At 46.3% G+C, this 19,765-nt stretch overlaps 1 protein-coding gene and 1 pseudogene across 1 annotated transcript; one reads left to right on the plus strand and one right to left on the minus strand.

Moving 5' to 3' along the window:
* Positions 1 to 734: 734 nt before the first annotated feature.
* Positions 735 to 14,944, plus strand: si:dkey-163f14.6 (fibrillin-2). Its single transcript, XM_064960922.1, has 5 exons — positions 735 to 1,853; positions 5,535 to 5,657; positions 10,767 to 10,973; positions 13,072 to 13,209; positions 13,448 to 14,944. The coding sequence occupies exons 1-5, from the start codon at positions 737 to 739 to the stop codon at positions 13,600 to 13,602; spliced, it is 1,740 nt and encodes a 579-aa protein (XP_064816994.1). The 5' UTR covers positions 735 to 736; the 3' UTR covers positions 13,603 to 14,944.
* A 578-nt stretch (positions 14,945 to 15,522) lies between these two features.
* Positions 15,523 to 19,765, minus strand: part of LOC135533633 (phosphorylase b kinase regulatory subunit alpha, liver isoform-like) — a 39,529-nt pseudogene continuing 35,286 nt past the window's right edge.

The raw sequence follows: 19,765 nt of genomic DNA on the forward strand, positions 1-19,765 counted from the left end.
TCTCCTGGTCCTCCTCTGTGCCTCTCCCCTCCTAGAGTCTGATGTCTCCTGGTATTGGTCCTCCTCTGTGCCTCTCCCCTCCTAGAGTCTGATATGATGTCTCCTGGTCCTCCTCTGTGCCTCTCCCCTCCTAGAGTCTGATGTCTCCTGGTATTGGTCCTCCTCTGTGCCTCTCCCCTCCTAGAGTCTGATGTCTCCTGGTATTGATCCTCCTCTGTGCCTCTCCCCTCCTAGAGTCTGATGTCTCCTGGTCCTCCTCTGTGCCTCTCCCCTCCTAGAGTCTGATGTCTCCTGGTATTGATCCTCCTCTGTGCCTCTCCCCTCCTAGAGTCTGATGTCTCCTGGTCCTCCTCTGTGCCTCTCCCCTCCTAGAGTCTGATGTCTCCTGGTATTGGTCCTCCTCTGTGCCTCTCCCCTCCTAGAGTCTGATGTCTCCTGGTATTGATCCTCCTCTGTGCCTCTCCCCTCCTAGAGTCTGATATGATGTCTCCTGGTCCTCCTCTGTGCCTCTCCCTCCTAGAGTCTGATGTCTCCTGGTATTGGTCCTCCTCTGTGCCTCTCCCCTCCTAGAGTCTGATGTCTCCTGGTATTGATCCTCCTCTGTGCCTCTCCCCTCCTAGAGTCTGATATGATGTCTCCTGGTATTGGTCCTCCTCTGTGCCTCTCCCCTCCTAGAGTCTGATGTCTCCTGGTATTGATCCTCCTCTGTGCCTCTCCCCTCCTAGAGTCTGATATGATGAGTTCATGGAAGCAGAAGGAGCCCACCGTCCCGATGCCCAGGATCCAGAGCCAGAACCTTGACATGCAGTCTGCTCTGAAGAACCACCTACAGCTTCACTACAATACCATCGCTAACAGCGCCTCCAAGCCTGTGTTGCTGGCCAATGCACCACCTAAAGACCCCCACACCCACCTAAAAGACCCACACTCCATAACCCGCAGCCCCAAAGCTCACCACGTTGAGGAGAATTTGAAAGACACCAGGGATCTAACAGACAGTGAAGGGACCCCCGAGAAGCCCACTAGACCTCAGGCCTCCACATCCTCCTCTGCTACTACAGAGACCATTACTTCCACATCCAGCCCGCCGGTCGCTGAAGGGTATTGGCACCAGGGGACGTCTATATTCCAGGCTGTGCAGGAGGATCCATTACCCAGGAAGGCGGTGCTGACAGAGGCCACCCAGTTGGAGCCTGGCCAGGGCGTTACGGAGCCAGCAGATGTCAGCAGCACAGACACACAGAGGCCCCGTCCTCAGAGACCCACTGAGACCAGCTCCACAAGCTTCATCAACTCCAGCAACGCCACCAGCCACTGGGTCAATGGAACAGACACGTATGGTCATCACATCCAAGTGAAGGAGACTGCGTCATTATCTGATGATGATGATGATGGTGGTGGTGAAACTCATCGACGCAACGTGACCTCTCCGGATCGGGCATCAAACGGGTCCTCACAGGACAATGAAACCGACACAAGTGACAGTCATCGCAGTGAGGCGAACGAGACGTCATCGTCGCCATTGTCCGGCGATGATGGTGAAACGTCTCGACACGATGGGACCTCATCGTATCTGTCTTTAAACAGCTCAGACCAGCATCTTATTAAGGGTGCTACAAACACAGAGGAGCTGCCCAGGCCTGTGCCCCGAAACAGGCGTCCGCTGTGCCCTTACCCTCCCCTGCCAGCTCATGGCACCTTCTACTTCCGTACGGTAGACAACCCCGGTCCCCGGGACTACAAACACTACATCCAGTACGCCTGCTATGCAGGGTACACCCTGGCCAACGGGGATGTCCACAGCTACTGTCTGCAGGCTGGATGGTGGAGTGGTCTCACCCCGGTCTGCTTGGGTAAGTCACTGCTCTATCATTCCCCATTGTGATGCCTCTCTACAGATTATGTACTACCAAACTGAAGAGCTACAGAAAGGCCATAGAAGCTTTGTTCAGGACGTATGTTGCCGTGTTCACCTCATCGACTGTGTCCTCTGTGTTTGGGCAGGTGAGAAGTTAAGGGTCCCTGTACTTAACCCTGTTAGTGGCTGTGTAGAGATGATGTGTGGAGATGATGTGTGGAGATGATGTGTGGAGATGATGTGTGGAGATGAGGTGTGGAGATGAGGTGTATAGATGATGTGTGTGGAGATGAGTATAGATGATGTGCATAGATGAGTGTTAGGAGAGATGTGTAAGAGATGATGTGTGGAGATGAGTTTTGGAGATGACCTCAGTGACATCAGAGATGATGTGTGGAGATGATCTGTCAGGAGATGAGGTGAGTGGAGATGCTGTGTGGAGATGAGGTGTATAGATCTTTCCCCTTCCTCTTGGAGATGAGTATAGATGATGTGCATAGATGTGTGTTAGGAGAGAAAGAGGTAATGAAAGGAGACGTGTGCAACTCTCTCTGTTTTCTACATTACTACCTCAGTGACATCAGAATATCTGTTACACGCATCATCTCTCAGTAACTGACTAACTGAGTGACTGACCAGGAAGTCAGTGCTGTGCTTTATTCCAGACTCTGGAGAGCAGCCGGTCCCAATTCAGGGGCTTCTTTCCCCTTCCTCTTGGAACTAACTCTTTGATGGGTAGGGAGTGGATTGGGACCAGCTGTGTCTGTTGGAAGACAGCCACAACCTGTTTTAAATTCCTGGGGCTCAGTGAATGTAAAGTGAAATGCAGGTGTGGCCAACCCTCCTCCAGGAGAACTACCCTCCTGCAGGGTCTTTATTCCAGCCCTACTCCTGGAGAGTCACCCTCCTGCAGGGTCTTTATTCCAGCCCTACTCCTGGAGAGTCACCCTCCTCCAGGGTCTTTATTCCAGCCCTACTCCTGGAGAACTACCCTCCTGCAGGGTCTTTATTCCAGCCCTACTCCTGGAGAGTCATCCTCCTCCAGGGTCTTTATTCCAGCCCTCCTCCTGGAGAGTTACCCTCCTCCAGGGTCTTTATTCCAGCCCTACTCCTGGAGAGTTACCCTCCTCCAGGGTCTTTATTCCAGCCCTACTCCTGGAGAGTTACCCTCCTCCAGGGTCTTTATTCCAGCCCTACTCCTGGAGACTACCTCCTCCAGGGTCTTTATTCCAGCCCTACTCCTGGAGAGTTACCCTCCTCCAGGGTCTTTATTCCAGCCCTACTCCTGGAGAACTACCCTCCTGCAGGGTCTTTATTCCAGCCCTACTCCTGGAGAGTCACCCTCCTCCAGGGTCTTTATTCCAGCCCTACTCCTGGAGAGTTACCCTCCTGCAGGGTCTTTATTCCAGCCCTACTCCTGGAGAACTACCCTCCTCCAGGGTCTTTATTCCAGCCCTACTCCTGGAGAGTTACCCTCCTCCAGGGTCTTTATTCCAGCCCTACTCCTGGAGAACTACCCTCCTCCAGGGTCTTTATTCCAGCCCTACTCCTGGAGAGTCACCCTCCTCCAGGGTCTTTATTCCAGCCCTACTCCTGGAGAACTACCCTCCTGCAGGGTCTTTATTCCAGCCCTACTCCTGGAGAGTCATCCTCCTCCAGGGTCTTTATTCCAGCCCTACTCCTGGAGAGTCACCCTCCTGCAGGGTCTTTATTCCAGCCCTACTCCTGGAGAGTCATCCTCCTCCAGGGTCTTTATTCCAGCCCTACTCCTGGAGAGTCACCCTCCTGCAGGGTCTTTATTCCAGCCCTACTCCTGGAGAGTCACCCTCCTGCAGGGTCTTTATTCCAGCCCTACTCCTGGAGAGTCATCCTCCTCCAGGGTCTTTATTCCAGCCCTACTCCTGGAGAGTTACCCTCCTCCAGGGTCTTTATTCCAGCCCTCCTCCAGGAGAACTACCCTCCTGCAGGGTCTTTATTCCAGCCCTACTCCTGGAGAGTCATCCTCCTCCAGGGTCTTTATTCTAGCCCTACTCCTGGAGAGTTACCCTCCTCCAGGGTCTTTATTCCAGCCCTCCTCCAGGAGAGTTACCCTCCTCCAGGGTCTTTATTCCAGCCCTACTCCTGGAGAGTTACCCTCCTCCAGGGTCTTTATTCCAGCCCTACTCCAGGAGAACTACCCTCCTCCAGGGTCTTTATTCCAGCCCTACTCCTGGAGAGTCATCCTCCTCCAGGGTCTTTATTCCAGCCCTACTCCTGGAGAGTCATCCTCCTCCAGGGTCTTTATTCCAGCCCTACTCCTGGAGAGTTACCCTCCTCCAGGGTCTTTATTCCAGCCCTACTCCAGGAGAACTACCCTCCTCCAGGGTCTTTATTCCAGCCCTACTCCTGGAGAGTCATCCTCCTCCAGGGTCTTTATTCCAGCCCTACTCCTGGAGAACTACCCTCCTGCAGGGTCTTTATTCCAGCCCTCCTCCTGGAGAGTCATCCTCCTCCAGGGTCTTTATTCCAGCCCTACTCCTGGAGAGTCATCCTCCTCCAGGGTCTTTATTCTAGCCCTACTCCTGGAGAGTTACCCTCCTGCAGGGTCTTTATTCCAGCCCTACTCCTGGAGAACTACCCTCCTGCAGGGTCTTTATTCCAGCCCTCCTCCTGGAGAGTCATCCTCCTCCAGGGTCTTTATTCCAGCCCTACTCCTGGAGAGTTACCCTCCTCCAGGGTCTTTATTCCAGCCCTACTCCTGGAGAACTACCCTCCTCCAGGGTCTTTATTCCAGCCCTCCTCCTGGAGAGTCATCCTCCTCCAGGGTCTTTATTCTAGCCCTACTCCTGGAGAGTTACCCTCCTGCAGGGTCTTTATTCCAGCCCTACTCCTGGAGAACTACCCTCCTGCAGGGTCTTTATTCCAGCCCTACTCCTGGAGAGTCATCCTCCTCCAGGGTCTTTATTCCAGCCCTACTCCTGGAGAGTTACCCTCCTCCAGGGTCTTTATTCCAGCCCTACTCCTGGAGAACTACCCTCCTGCAGGGTCTTTATTCCAGCCCTACTCCTGGAGAGTCATCCTCCTCCAGGGTCTTTATTCCAGCCCTACTCCTGGAGAACTACCCTCCTCCAGGGTCTTTATTCCAGCCCTACTCCTGGAGAACTACCCTCCTGCAGGGTCTTTATTCCAGCCCTACTCCTGGAGAGTCACCCTCCTGCAGGGTCTTTATTCCAGCCCTACTCCTGGAGAGTCATCCTCCTCCAGGGTCTTTATTCCAGCCCTACTCCTGGAGAGTTACCCTCCTCCAGGGTCTTTATTCCAGCCCTACTCCTGGAGAGTCATCCTCCTCCAGGGTCTTTATTCCAGCCCTACTCCTGGAGAACTACCCTCCTGCAGGGTCTTTATTCCAGCCCTACTCCTGGAGAACTACCCTCCTCCAGGGTCTTTATTCCAGCCCTATCTTAACACATACAGCCTACACACCTACTATAGTCCTATACAGAGTCCCAATCACCTTTAAACACGAAGCACATTTACATGTACCAAACATTTGATCTGGTGAAATGTTACCAGACAATAAACAGAATATACAGACAGACCATACAGACAGACAGGATATTCCACAGGATATACACAAAAATGTAATACAGACATGAGAACTGACTCCCCCATCTTAACCTCTGACCTCTAAACCTAGAGGTGACCCCCTGCGCCCTGAACAACGGAGGCTGTTCCCAGCTGTGTAGTGTGAACCAGGAACAAGCTCAGTGTCACTGCAGACCAGGCTTCATCCTGTTAGAGGACCACCGTACCTGTAGAGGTCAGTCAAACAATCAATCGAGGTGAGAGACGTGTGTTTGAACCCAGGGTCTCCTGTGCGACACCAGACAGTGTTCATCCATTGCGCTAAAGCTGTAGCAAGTAATGCAAGTACTCAAGGGACGAGTTTCACTGAAACAACTGGTGCAAGAGCTACTACACATACACCATGCTGTGTAGAAATAAGTATTTCACTTTATGAGGACAAAACCCCTAGTCAGGGTTGTGTTTGTGTTCCTCTTTGTTGGGGGGAGGTCAAATGTCTTGTTTTTGTTGCCTTGACTACCCAAGATGTTTTCTGTCCACAGTCTCTGACTAGCCAAGATGTCTTCTGTCACAGTCTCTGACTAGCCAAGATGTCTTCCTCCACAGTCTCTGACTAGCCAAGATGTCTTCCTCCACAGTCTCTGACTAGCCAAGATGTCTTCCTCCACAGTCTCTGACTAGCCAAGATGTCTTCTGTCCACAGTCTCTGACGAGCCAAGATGTCTTCCTCCACAGTCTCTGACTAGCCAAGATGTCTTCCTCCACAGTCTCTGACTAGCCAAGATGTCTTCCTCCATAGTCTCTGACTAGCCAAGATGTTTTCCTCCACAGTCTCTGACGAGCCAATATGTCTTCCTCCACAGTCTCTGACAGCCAGATGTCTTCCTCCATAGTCTCTGACTAGCCAAGATGTCTTCCTCCACAGTCTCTGACTAGCCAAGATGTCTTCCTCCACAGTCTCTGACTAGCCAAGATGTCTTCCTCCACAGTCTCTGACTAGCCAAGATGTCTTCTGTCCACAGTCTCTGACTAGCCAAGATGTCTTCTGTCCACAGTCTCTGACTAGCCAAGATGTCTTCCTCCACAGTCTCTGACTAGCCAAGATGTCTTCTGTCCACAGTCTCTGACTAGCCAAGATGTCTTCCTCCACAGTCTCTGACTAGCCAAGATGTCTTCCTCCACAGTCTCTGACTAGCCAAGATGTCTTCCTCCACAGTCTCTGACTAGCCAAGATGTCTTCCTCCACAGTCTCTGACTAGCCAAGATGTCTTCCTCCATAGTCTCTGACTAGCCAAGATGTCTTCTGTCCACAGTCTCTGACTACCCAAGATGTCTTCCTCCACAGTCTCTGACTAGCCAAGATGTCTTCCTCCACAGTCTCTGACTAGCCAAGATGTCTTCTGTCCACAGTCTCTGACTAGCCAAGATGTCTTCCTCCACAGTCTCTGACTAGCCAAGATGTCTTCCTCCACAGTCTCTGACTAGCCAAGATGTCTTCCTCCACAGTCTCTGACTAGCCAAGATGTCTTCCTCCACAGTCTCTGACGAGCCAAGATGTCTTCCTCCACAGTCTCTGACTAGCCAAGATGTCTTCCTCCACAGTCTCTGACTAGCCAAGATGTCTTCCTCCACAGTCTCTGACTAGCCAAGATGTCTTCCTCCACAGTCTCTGACTAGCCAAGATGTCTTCCTCCATAGTCTCTGACTACCCAAGATGTCTTCCTCCACTGTCTCTGACTAGCCAAGATGTCTTCCTCCATAGTCTCTGACTAGCCAAGATGTCTTCCTCCACAGTCTCTGACGAGCCAAGATGTCTTCCTCCACAGTCTCTGATGAGCCAAGATGTCTTCCTCCACAGTCTCTGACGAGCCAAGATGTCTTCCTCCACAGTCTGACTAGCCAAGATGTCTTCCTCCACAGTCTCTGACTAGCCAAGATGTCTTCCTCCACAGTCTCTGACTAGCCAAGATGTCTTCTCCACAGTCTCTGACTAGCCAAGATGTCTTCCTCCACAGTCTCTGACTATTCAAGATGTCTTCTGTCCACAGTCTCTGACTAGCCAAGATGTCTTCCTCCATAGTCTCTGACTAGCCAAGATGTCTTCCTCCACAGTCTCTGACTAGCCAAGATGTCTTCCTCCACAGTCTCTGACGAGCCAAGATGTCTTCCTCCACAGTCTCTGACTAGCCAAGATGTCTTCCTCCACAGTCTCTGACTAGCCAAGATGTCTTCCTCCACAGTCTCTGACTAGCCAAGATGTCTTCTGTCCACAGTCTCTGACTAGCCAAGATGTCTTCCTCCACAGTCTCTGACTAGCCAAGATGTCTTCCTCCACAGTCTCTGACTAGCCAAGATGTCTTCCTCCACAGTCTCTGACTAGCCAAGATGTCTTCCTCCACAGTCTCTGACGAGCCAAGATGTCTTCCTCCACAGTCTCTGACTAGCCAAGATGTCTTCCTCCACAGTCTCTGACTAGCCAAGATGTCTTCCTCCACAGTCTCTGACTAGCCAAGATGTCTTCCTCCACAGTCTCTGACTAGCCAAGATGTCTTCCTCCATAGTCTCTGACTAGCCAAGATGTCTTCCTCCACAGTCTCTGACTAGCCAAGATGTCTTCCTCCACAGTCTCTGACTAGCCAAGATGTCTTCCTCCACAGTCTCTGACTAGCCAAGATGTCTTCTGTCCACAGTCTCTGACTAGCCAAGATGTCTTCCTCCACAGTCTCTGACTAGCCAAGATGTCTTCCTCCACAGTCTCTGACTAGCCAAGATGTCTTCCTCCACAGTCTCTGACGAGCCAAGATGTCTTCCTCCACAGTCTCTGACTAGCCAAGATGTCTTCCTCCACAGTCTCTGACTATTCAAGATGTCTTCTGTCCACAGTCTCTGACTAGCCAAGATGTCTTCCTCCACAGTCTCTGACTAGTCAAGATGTCTTCTGTCCACAGTCTCTGACTAGCCAAGATGTCTTCCTCCACAGTCTCTGACTAGCCAAGATGTCTTCCTCCACAGTCTCTGACTAGCCAAGATGTCTTCCTCCACAGTCTCTGACTAGCCAAGATGTCTTCCTCCACAGTCTCTGACTAGCCAAGATGTCTTCCTCCACAGTCTCTGACTAGCCAAGATGTCTTCCTCCATAGTCTCTGACTAGCCAAGATGTCTTCCTCCACAGTCTCTGACTAGCCAAGATGTCTTCCTCCACAGTCTCTGACTAGCCAAGATGTCTTCCTCCACAGTCTCTGACTAGCCAAGATGTCTTCCTCCACAGTCTCTGACGAGCCAAGATGTCTTCCTCCACAGTCTCTGACTAGCCAAGATGTCTTCCTCCACAGTCTCTGACTAGCCAAGATGTCTTCCTCCACAGTCTCTGACTAGCCAAGATGTTTTCCTCCACAGTCTCTGACTAGCCAAGATGTCTTCTGTCCACAGTCTCTGACTAGCCAAGATGTCTTCTGTCCACAGTCTCTGACTAGCCAAGATGTCTTCCTCCACAGTCTCTGACGAGCCAAGATGTCTTCCTCCACAGTCTCTGACTAGCCAAGATGTCTTCCTCCACAGTCTCTGACTAGCCAAGATGTCTTCCTCCACAGTCTCTGACTAGCCAAGATGTCTTCTGTCCACAGTCTCTGACTAGCCAAGATGTCTTCCTCCACAGTCTCTGACTAGCCAAGATGTCTTCCTCCACAGTCTCTGACTAGCCAAGATGTCTTCCTCCACAGTCTCTGACTAGCCAAGATGTCTTCCTCCACAGTCTCTGACTAGCCAAGATGTCTTCCTCCACAGTCTCTGACTAGCCAAGATGTCTTCTGTCCACAGTCTCTGACTAGCCAAGATGTCTTCCTCCACAGTCTCTGACTAGCCAAGATGTCTTCCTCCACAGTCTCTGACTAGCCAAGATGTCTTCCTCCACAGTCTCTGACTAGCCAAGATGTCTTCCTCCACAGTCTCTGACTAGCCAAGATGTCTTCCTCCACAGTCTCTGACTAGCCAAGATGTTTTCCTCCACAGTCTCTGACTAGCCAAGATGTCTTCTGTCCACAGTCTTCGACTAGCCAAGATGTCTTCCTCCACAGTCTCTGACTAGCCAAGATGTCTTCCTCCACAGTCTCTGACTAGCCAAGATGTTTTCCTCCACAGTCTCTGACTAGCCAAGATGTCTTCTGTCCACAGTCTCCGACTAGCCAAGATGTTTTCCTCCACAGTCTCTGACTAGCCAAGATGTCTTCCTCCACAGTCTCTGTATAAAGAACAAGATGTCTTCACTCCACAGTCTCTGACTAGCCAAGATGTCTTCCTCCACAGTCTCTGACTACCCAAGATGTCTTCTGTCCACAGTCTCTGACTAGCCAAGATGTTTTCCTCCACAGCTACAGCCTGAGGAAAGACCCCGTTAATATGTTTCATGATCTCTGTTCCATGGTGCACCTACAAAGTAGTCTCTTGTGACAGCTGGACATTTGGTTTTGGGTGTCGAGTAAATAAATTGGGTCAAATTATCCACCTTAAAAGGTTGAAATTGGCTTCTGTTAACAAAAAGTGTTTAGCAGTTGAGTAAATACTTTCTCACTCTTTCTATTTTCCCTCAACAGTTTATTTCCAGGTCGTAACCCATCATTTGCGTCTCAGAATAAAGTACTACCATGATTCACTGTCTATAGACAGGTGGTTGAATGAACAGGTGGTTTTCTCCTGTAGACAGAGCTGACTAGCACAATATCTACACATGCTATAATCTGTCTGACTCAGACAGGCATCCCATACAGCAGAGATACATATTCATTTACACATTCCTATAGGCCAGCAGTGGTGTAAACACACAGACAGACAGACAGACAGACAGACAGACAGACAGACAGACAGACAGACACAGCTCTACAGGTGCTCTCCTGGGAAAGAGCAGGAGCTCAACTAGCAGGTACAGTATATCTTCCTGAGTTGTTTTCCACACACTGCAGCTTCCTCTATAAAGCAGATGTTTTTCTCCCAGTCTGTTAGTCTCTGTATTTGTCATGTTGAAACCAGACCACTGGGACCAGGGCTGCCGATCCAATCAGTGGAACAGAAGAGGTGGATGTTAGCTAACACATACTGTTGTCGCAGCTGAACACGGACACGATCAAAACAAAAGGCCATCGTCACACATCACCTTTGTCGTACATGAAAGCCAACGGTGCGTGCCTGGTCTCCATGGTAACGAGGTGTGCCAGAGCGAGACAGAGAGAATCAAAGCGAGACAGAGCTGCTCTACTCTTTCATCTCGGGGCCTTTGTGACATCAGCATCAGACAGGCCACTTTCCTAATTGTGTGTGTGTGTGTGTGTTCCTGTGTGTGTCCTCGGTGCAGATGTGGATGAGTGTGTGGAGGGCCAGCAGCAACAGCGCTGCCAGCAGACCTGCGTCAACACCTTGGGCTCGTTCCGCTGCTCTTGCCCCTACGGACACACCCTGGCCGGGGACGGAAGGGCCTGTGTGGCTGAGTGTCCAGCAGGCTACAGGAAACAACCCTTAACCCCGATACCCGGAGGAAACCTGGCCAGAAGGGAGTGTGTAGGTAGGAGACACTGGGATGCCAGAGGTTTAGCAGAAATGAATAGAATGCCACAACTTCTAATTAGACTAGTGGAACATCTCCCTCTCTTAATTACCCTCTCGGGAAATCTAATTAGCATAATCCTCCCATAAAAATCCATCAATTTATGCTAGAGACATCTCAATCCACCACATCAGCCGGTCACACTTCTGCACCTGCGGTGACAGAGCTAGAGCTGTGTTTGTCAGACCATGAGGCATCCCGAAAATCGGTCTCTCAAAATATTGTCTGTAGGGCGCAGTGGTTAAGGGCGCTGAAATGCAGCGCTAGCTGTGCAACCAGAGACTCTGGGTTCGTGCCCAGGCTCTGTCGCAACCGGCCTTCGTCTCCCCCGAGCCCGTACGGGAGTTGTAGCGATGAGACAAGATAGGAGCTACTAACAATTGGATACCACGAAATTGGGGGTAAAAAAAAAAATATATATATACATATATTGTCTGTAGCGTCCAAACATCTCTATGGAAGGATTAGACTCAAGAACATGATGCTCTATGACCCCCCACAAGCATCTTGGTACACCTCTGAAGTTGGTACAGACGATCTGCCAACTTCTGTCTGTAGCGTCCAAACTGTTTGGGCTACACACTAATATGACCCCTCTGTGGAAAGGTCAGACTCTCACAAACACGTATTTTGATCTACAACGCTCACAAGACTCTTCTGAAGGGTCCTCAGTACCAGTTGAAAAACATGTATGGAAGTATACAATACCAGCAAAAAGTTTGGACACCTACTCATTCAAGGGTTTTTCTTTATTTTTTACTATTTTCTACATTGTAGAATAATAGTGAAGACATCAAAACTATGAAATAACACAAATGGAATAATGTAGTAACCAAAAAAAGTTGTAAAAAATCTAAATGTATTTTAGATTCTTCAAAGTAGCCCCCCTTTGACTTGATGACAGCTTTGTTCCCACATATGCTGAGCACTGCTTTTCCTTCACTCTGCAGTCCAACTCATCCCAAACCATCTCAATTGGGTTGAGTTCGGGTGATTGTGGAGGCCAGGTCATCTGATGCAGCACTCCATCACTCTCCTTCTTAGTCAAATTGCCCTTACACAGCCTGGAGGTGTGCAAATTTGGACTCATCAGACCAAAGGACAGATTTCCTTCTAAATGCGTTTGAGCCAATCAGTTGTGTTGTGACAAGGAATGGGTGGTATACAGAAGATAGCCCTATTTGGTAAAAGACTAAGTCAATATTATGGCAAGAACAGCTCAAATAAGCTATGATGAAACTGGCTGTCATGAAGACCGCCACAGGAAAGGAAGACCCAGAGGATACTCATTCGAGTTACTAGCCTCAGAAATTGAAGCCCAAATATATGCTTCACAGAGTTCAAGTAACAGACACATCCACATCAACTGTTCAGAGGAGACTGCATGAATCAGGCTTCATGGTCGAATTGCTGCAAATAAACCACTACTAAAGGATACCAATAATAAGAAGAGACTTGCTTGGGTCAAGAAACACAAGCAATGGACATTAGACTGGTGGAAATCTGGCCTTTGGTCTGATGAGTCCAAATTTAAGATTTTTGGTTCCAACCACCGTATCTTTGTGAGAAGCAGAGTAGGTGAACGAATGATCTCCGCATGTGTGGTTCCCACCGTGAAGCATGGTGGAGGAGGTGCGATGGTACTTTGCATTCCAGATGAAGCTGGTTGAGAGAATGCCAAGTGTGTGCAAAGATGTCATCAAGGCAAAGGGTGGCAACTATGAAGAATCTGAAATATAAAATATATTTTTTATTTGTTTAACACTTTTTTGGTTACCTCATGATTCCATTGTTATTTCATAGTTTTGATGTCTCCACTATTATTGTACAATGTAGAAAATAGTAAAAAATAAAGAAAAACCCTGGAATTAGTAGGTGGTCTTACAATTAAAAAATAAAATAACTAAATGATCCTTGGTAATGACATTCTTAAAACAATTCCACGTAGTTTAGTGGAATCAATAGAAAATAGATACAACAATGTCATTCAGCAAACAGAATGTGTATGGCGATCAGGTTGTCTTCAACTGCTGGAATGACACTGATCCTTTTACAGACATCAATGAATGTGAGGAGCCAGAGGTCAGTGTACCTGGACACCGGTGTCAGTGGAAGTGTGTGAACCTGCCTGGCTCCCACCGCTGTATCTGTCCCAGAGGCTACAAACTGTCCTCAGACAGACACCACTGCAGAGGTGAGATGACTACACATCCATACTAACACGCACACACACCACACACACACACACACACACACACACACACACACACACACACACACACACACACACACACACACACACACATCCACACCCGCCCACCCACACACAGTCGACATAAATTGATCAAACGGAAGTCTTTGACAAATCTACGATCACAAATCACTTCCAATGATATTTTCCTGACCAGGCGTTTGCCCTGTTTCATCAACAGATATCAACGAGTGCAGCCGTAAGAATGGTGGCTGCTCTCACCTGTGCCTGAACCATAAAGGAAGTTACCAGTGTTCCTGTCCTGCCTCTCACCGCCTCTCCCCCTACAGTAGGAAGAAGTGTCAGCCAAGGAAAGAACTGCAGAGTAATGTGTAGCAGAGATAGTGTGGAGATCATTTAAATAGAAATGCCATTTATTCCATTGCTTCTACCATCCCTCTGTTCGGCCCTTGAACAATGACTTCTGCAATTGAATCTACATTTTGTCAGGCCTGAGATGTATTTTTGTCAAATCATTACTGAGAACAGTATAAAAACTAATATTAATTGTCACATCCAGAACATATCTGTAACATTGATAGAGGCTTGGACTGCATATTACAGACATATAGCTGAAGAGAAACCAGAAGAACACGTTATTAGTTTAGGGATTTAATTGATGGCATTTAAATATATTTCCCTCAAATGATTACATGTTGTTTTACAAGGTAGTGTGAATGAATGAGTGAAAACATAATGAAAACATGGTGGTAGACACTGTGATAATTGATTAGTAGAATTGATCCCCTCGATGTTCTCAACTGCAGACGTATAACATGGTCATGTCCATAGGAATATCAAATGTCATTTTTTGGATTAAAAGTGACAGTATTAATTGTACTTTAGTCTGTTATATAAAACAGTCGTAGTACTTTGTTAAAAATACATTATTTCTATGTATCCACTATATTTATAGTCTCTTTTTAAATATATAAAATAAAGTTAGACACAAACTGTTTCAGCCTCAGGCGTCCTTAACTGCAGAACAGATTCTCCCTTCCCTTATGGTCTCAACTGGACGCCTGCTGGGATGCTAATGTCTAACACACAGTGTTGTACTGAATGACTATGGCGAAAAGGCTGAAATATGGCATGAACCACTGCAGAACAGATTCTCCCTTCCCTTATGGTCTCAACTGGACGCCTGCTGGGATGCTAATGTCTAACACACAGTGTTGTACTGAATGACTATGGCGAAAAGGCTGAAATATGGCATGAACCACTGTTGGACTGATTCAACCATGTTTTATATATATAATCACATTGCCATTATTTTACTTCACAGATAAACATTCACATACACATTAGCAGCTATGAAGGCATTGCTGACATGCTCCGGGTACATATGGATAAATGCACAGTATGTGTGACACATACAGTGGTGATGATGAGCCACAACCTCAGATGACATGAGAGGTAAATGTCGTTGTACAGTGGGATGAAAGGTACAGTCAGCCACAGTTCTTCAACACGGGACAACATAGTAACTTCTGGATAGGTTTATAACCCCACAACACAGGGTGAGACTGCTACAATAGAGGAGGGCTAGGCAAAATACAGTCATAATATCATATTAGATTGGATAGGTTTATAACCCCACAACACAGGGTGAGACTGATACAATAGAGGAGGGCTAGGCAAAATACAGTCATATATCATATTAGATTAGATATGTTTATATCCCCACAACACAGGGTGAGACTGATACAATAGAGGAGGGCTAGGTAAAATACAGCCATTATATCACATTAGATTGTTTTAAACAACTCCATCTGATTTACACATATATATTAAATGTTAAAATTATAAATAATTTTAGTACCGCGTGTCGTCCAACACTCAAAATAAAAAACAAACATATATTTAATTATAATTAATTATATATTTAATTTTAAACCTGCTATATTATTGATTATAATCAATCAATTAGCTGCAATAAAACTCCTTTGAGTAGAGTGTGTGTTGTGAATATCTTAGTCATAGGTCATAGGTCAAACCCCATCCACAACTTCCTACCAAAGTCTAGTTCTCCCCCTTCTCTCTGAAGTGTGCACTCATTCACTTCAAGAATTCAATCCAATGATTTTAAATCATCCTTGAACGGGAGTGAACGAGTGTACGAGTGTACACTTGGGGAGAATTGGAACTAGGCAGTAGTATTTCGTTCCACACTATAATATATTACTTGACTAGACTCTCTTGATAGCTGCCTGCGAGGCCCGGGAGAGCGCTCTACATCAACCCCAGTCTGATACCTCATTGCATGAGACAGGTAGACTGCGGCAGGAAGTCTTGTAGGTATGTGACCACAGCCTTGGAGAGGTAGGTCATGGTACCGTAGCTGCCACTAGGGGCGCTGTCATAGAAGAAGTGACATATCCCCGTGGCTGGATCCTTCTCCAGGAAGTACTCGTTGGCTCCATGGGTCCTCTGGAACATAGAGGACATGTCTGATAGGTAGATACAGATCATGTTGTCTATAGTTAGAGAATAGGTCTTACTACAAACTGAGACGTGGGGCTCGGATCCCACTTCTGACTCCATGTTATGTTGTGATTGTCATATGGACGAGTCAGGCAGAGACACGTGACTCTAGTTAACATGATAATATGGCAACGATACAGGACAGACATCACTGAACTGGACCATTACACATTAACCCTTTACAGGACATTACTTTCTAGTGACCATTACACATTAACCCTTTACGGGACATTACTGTCTAGTGACCATTACACATTAACCCTTTACGGGACATTACTTTCTAGTGACCATTACACATTAACCCTTTACGGGACATTACTGAACTGGACCATTACACATTAACCCTTTACGGGACATTACTTTCTAGTGACCATTACACATTAACCCTTTACAGGACATTACTGTCTAGTGACCATTACACATTAACCCTTTACGGGACATTACTGTCTAGTGACCATTACACATTAACCCTTTACGGGACATTACTGTCTAGTGACCATTACACATTAACCCTTTACGGGACATTACTTTCTAGTGACCATTACACATTAACCCTTTACAAGGACATTACTTTCTAGTGACCATTACACATTAACCCTTTACAAGGACATTACTTTCTAGTGACCATTACACATTAACCCTTTACGGGACATTACTTTCTAGTGACCATTACACATTAACCCTTTACAAGGACATTACTTTCTAGTGACCATTACACATTAACCCTTTACAAGGACATTACTTTCTAGTGACCATTACACATTAACCCTTTACAAGGACATTACTTTCTAGTGACCATTACACATTAACCCTTTACAAGGACATTACTTTCTAGTGACCATTACACATTAACCCTTTACAGGACATTACTGTCTAGTGACCATTACACATTAACCCTTTACAGGACATTACTGTCTAGTGACCATTCATTGGCCTTACGGGGTCTAGTGACCATTACACATTAACCCTTTACGGGACATTACTGTCTAGTGACCATTACACATTAACCCTTACAAGGACATTACTTTCTAGTGACCATTACACATTAACCCTTTACAGAAACAGGACATTACTGTCTAGTGACCATTACACATTAACCCTTTACAAGGACATTACTGTCTAGTGACCATTACACATTAACCCTTTACAAGGACATTACTTTCTAGTGACCATTACACATTAACCCTTTACAAGGACATTACTTTCTAGTGACCATTACACATTAACCCTTTACAAGGACATTACTGTCTAGTGACCATTACACATTAACCCTTTACAAGGACATTACTGTCTAGTGACCATTACACATTAACCCTTTACAAGGACATTACTTCCTCTAGTGACCATTACACATTAACCCTGAGAGATGGACATTACTTTCTAGTGGGGTTACTGCACATTATTAATGGAGTTTAAAAGGGCTATATAAATACCATTACACATTAACCCTTTGACTACATACCTCCCTGGTAGTGACCATTACACACGTATCCATTTACAAGACATTACTAGTGACCATTACATTAACCCTTTGGAGGAAGGACATTACCATCTAGTGACCATTACACATTAACCCTTTACAAGGACATTACTTTCTAGTGACCATTACACATTAACCCTTTACAAGGACATTACCATCTAGTGACCATTACACATTAACCCTTTACAAGGACATTACTTTCTAGTGACCATTACACATTAACCCTTTACAAGGACATTACTGTCTAGTGACCATTACACATTAACCCTTTACAAGACATTACTTTCTAGTGACCATTACACATTAACCCTTTAGGAAGGACATTACTGTCTAGTAGTGGAGGAAGGACATTACCATTGACACTACATTAACCCTTTAGTGGAGGAACACAAGTGATCCATTACAGACTTACACCCTTTACATTACCTGTCTAGTGACCATTACACATTAACCCTTTACAAGGACATTACTTTCTAGTGACCATTACACATTAACCCTTTACAAGGACATTACTTTCTAGTGACCAACACATTAACCCTTTACAAGGACATTACTGTCTAGTGACCTCTCTACACATTAACCCTTTACAAGACATTACTACATTCTAGTGACCATTACACATTAACCCTTTACGGGACATTACTGTCTAGTGACCATTACACATTAACCCTTTACAAGGACATTCCACTTAGACAGAGTGACCATACTCTGGTAGTAACCGTATCCTTTACAGGACATACATATAGTGAACCACGTTCCATCTATAACAGACTGACATTACTGTCTGGTAGTGGAGTGACCATTCCACATAGACAGACTGACCTACATTGGTAGTGGACAAGGACACGTATCCATCTAGTGACCATTACACACAACCCTTACAAGGAATTATGTCTAGGACCACTACATAACCCCTAGTGGGGAACATTATCTGACAGTGACATTACATTACCCTCTTAGTGGAGGAACTGTCACGATCCATCTACAGAAGAGGACACTACATGTCTGGTAGTGGAGGAACACATTATCCATCTATAGACAGGGACATTCTTTCTAGTGATTACACATTAACCCTATACAGAGGACATTACTTTGGTAGTGGACCAGGCAGCACATAACCCTTTGACACGGGACATACTGTCTAGTGAGTACACATTAACCCTTTACAAGGACATTACTTTCTAGTGACCATTATCCATTAACCCAGACAGACTAGTGACCATTACACATCTAATACGGGACATTACTGTCTGGTAGTGACCAGCACACATCCATCTTAGACAGACTGACATTACATCTGGTAGTGGCCTTCTTAGACAGACTGACATTCTGGCTAGTGGAGGAAGGCAGCATTAATCCATCTATAGACAGACTGACATTACATACCTCTCTAGTGAGGATTACACATTAACCATCTTTACAAGGACATTACTGTCTAGTGAGCACATTAAGACAGGACATTACTGTAGTGGTGACCATTACACATTATCCATCTATTACAGGGACACTACATCTGTCTGGTAGTGGACCATTACACACGTATCCCTATAGACAAGGACATACATACTTTCTAGTGGACCATTACACATTCCATCTATAGGGACATTACTTTGGTAGTGAACCATTATCCATTAAGACACGGGACATTACTGTCTAGTGACCATTACACATTAACCCTTTACAAGGACATTACTTTCTAGTGATCATTACACATTAACCCTTTACAAGGACATTACTGTCTAGTGACCATTACACATTAACCCTGGTTAGGAAGGACATTACTGTCTAGTGACCATTACACATTAACCCCACTTAGGGACATTACTGTCTAGTGACCATTACACATAACCCTCTGGTACGGGACATTACTGTCTATGACCATTACACACATACCCTTTACAAGGACATTACTTTCTAGTGACCATTACACATTACCCTTTAAGGACATTACTTTCTAGTCACCATTACATTAAACAAGGACATTACTGTCTAGTGACCATTACAATTAACCCTTTACAAGGACATTACCATCTAGTGACCATTACACTACATAACCCCTGGTAGTGGACAGCACTTCCATCTAGTGACCATTACACATTAACCCTTTAGTGGAGGAAGGACATTACCATCTATAGACAGACTGACATTACATTAACCCATTATGGGACATTACTGTCTGGTAGTGACCATACATTAACCCTTTACAAGGACATTACTTTCTAGTGACCATTACACATTCTATAGACAGGGACATTACCTGTCTAGTGACCAACACATTAACCCTTTACAAGGACATTACTGTCTAGTGACCATTACACATTAACCCTTTAGAAGACATACATACTTTCTAGTGAGGAAGGCAGCATTAACCCTTTGACAAGGACATACATGCCCCTAGTGACCATTAGGCACATTAACCCTTAGACAGGGACACTACATGTCTAGTGACCATTACAGCATTAACCCTTTACAAGACATTACTGTCTAGTGACCATTACACATTAACCCTATAGACAGACACTACATACCTGTCTA

The sequence above is a fragment of the Oncorhynchus masou genome, unplaced genomic scaffold, assembly GCF_036934945.1.
Source record: "Oncorhynchus masou masou isolate Uvic2021 unplaced genomic scaffold, UVic_Omas_1.1 unplaced_scaffold_2538, whole genome shotgun sequence".
Classification (NCBI taxonomy): Eukaryota; Metazoa; Chordata; class Actinopteri; order Salmoniformes; family Salmonidae; genus Oncorhynchus; species Oncorhynchus masou.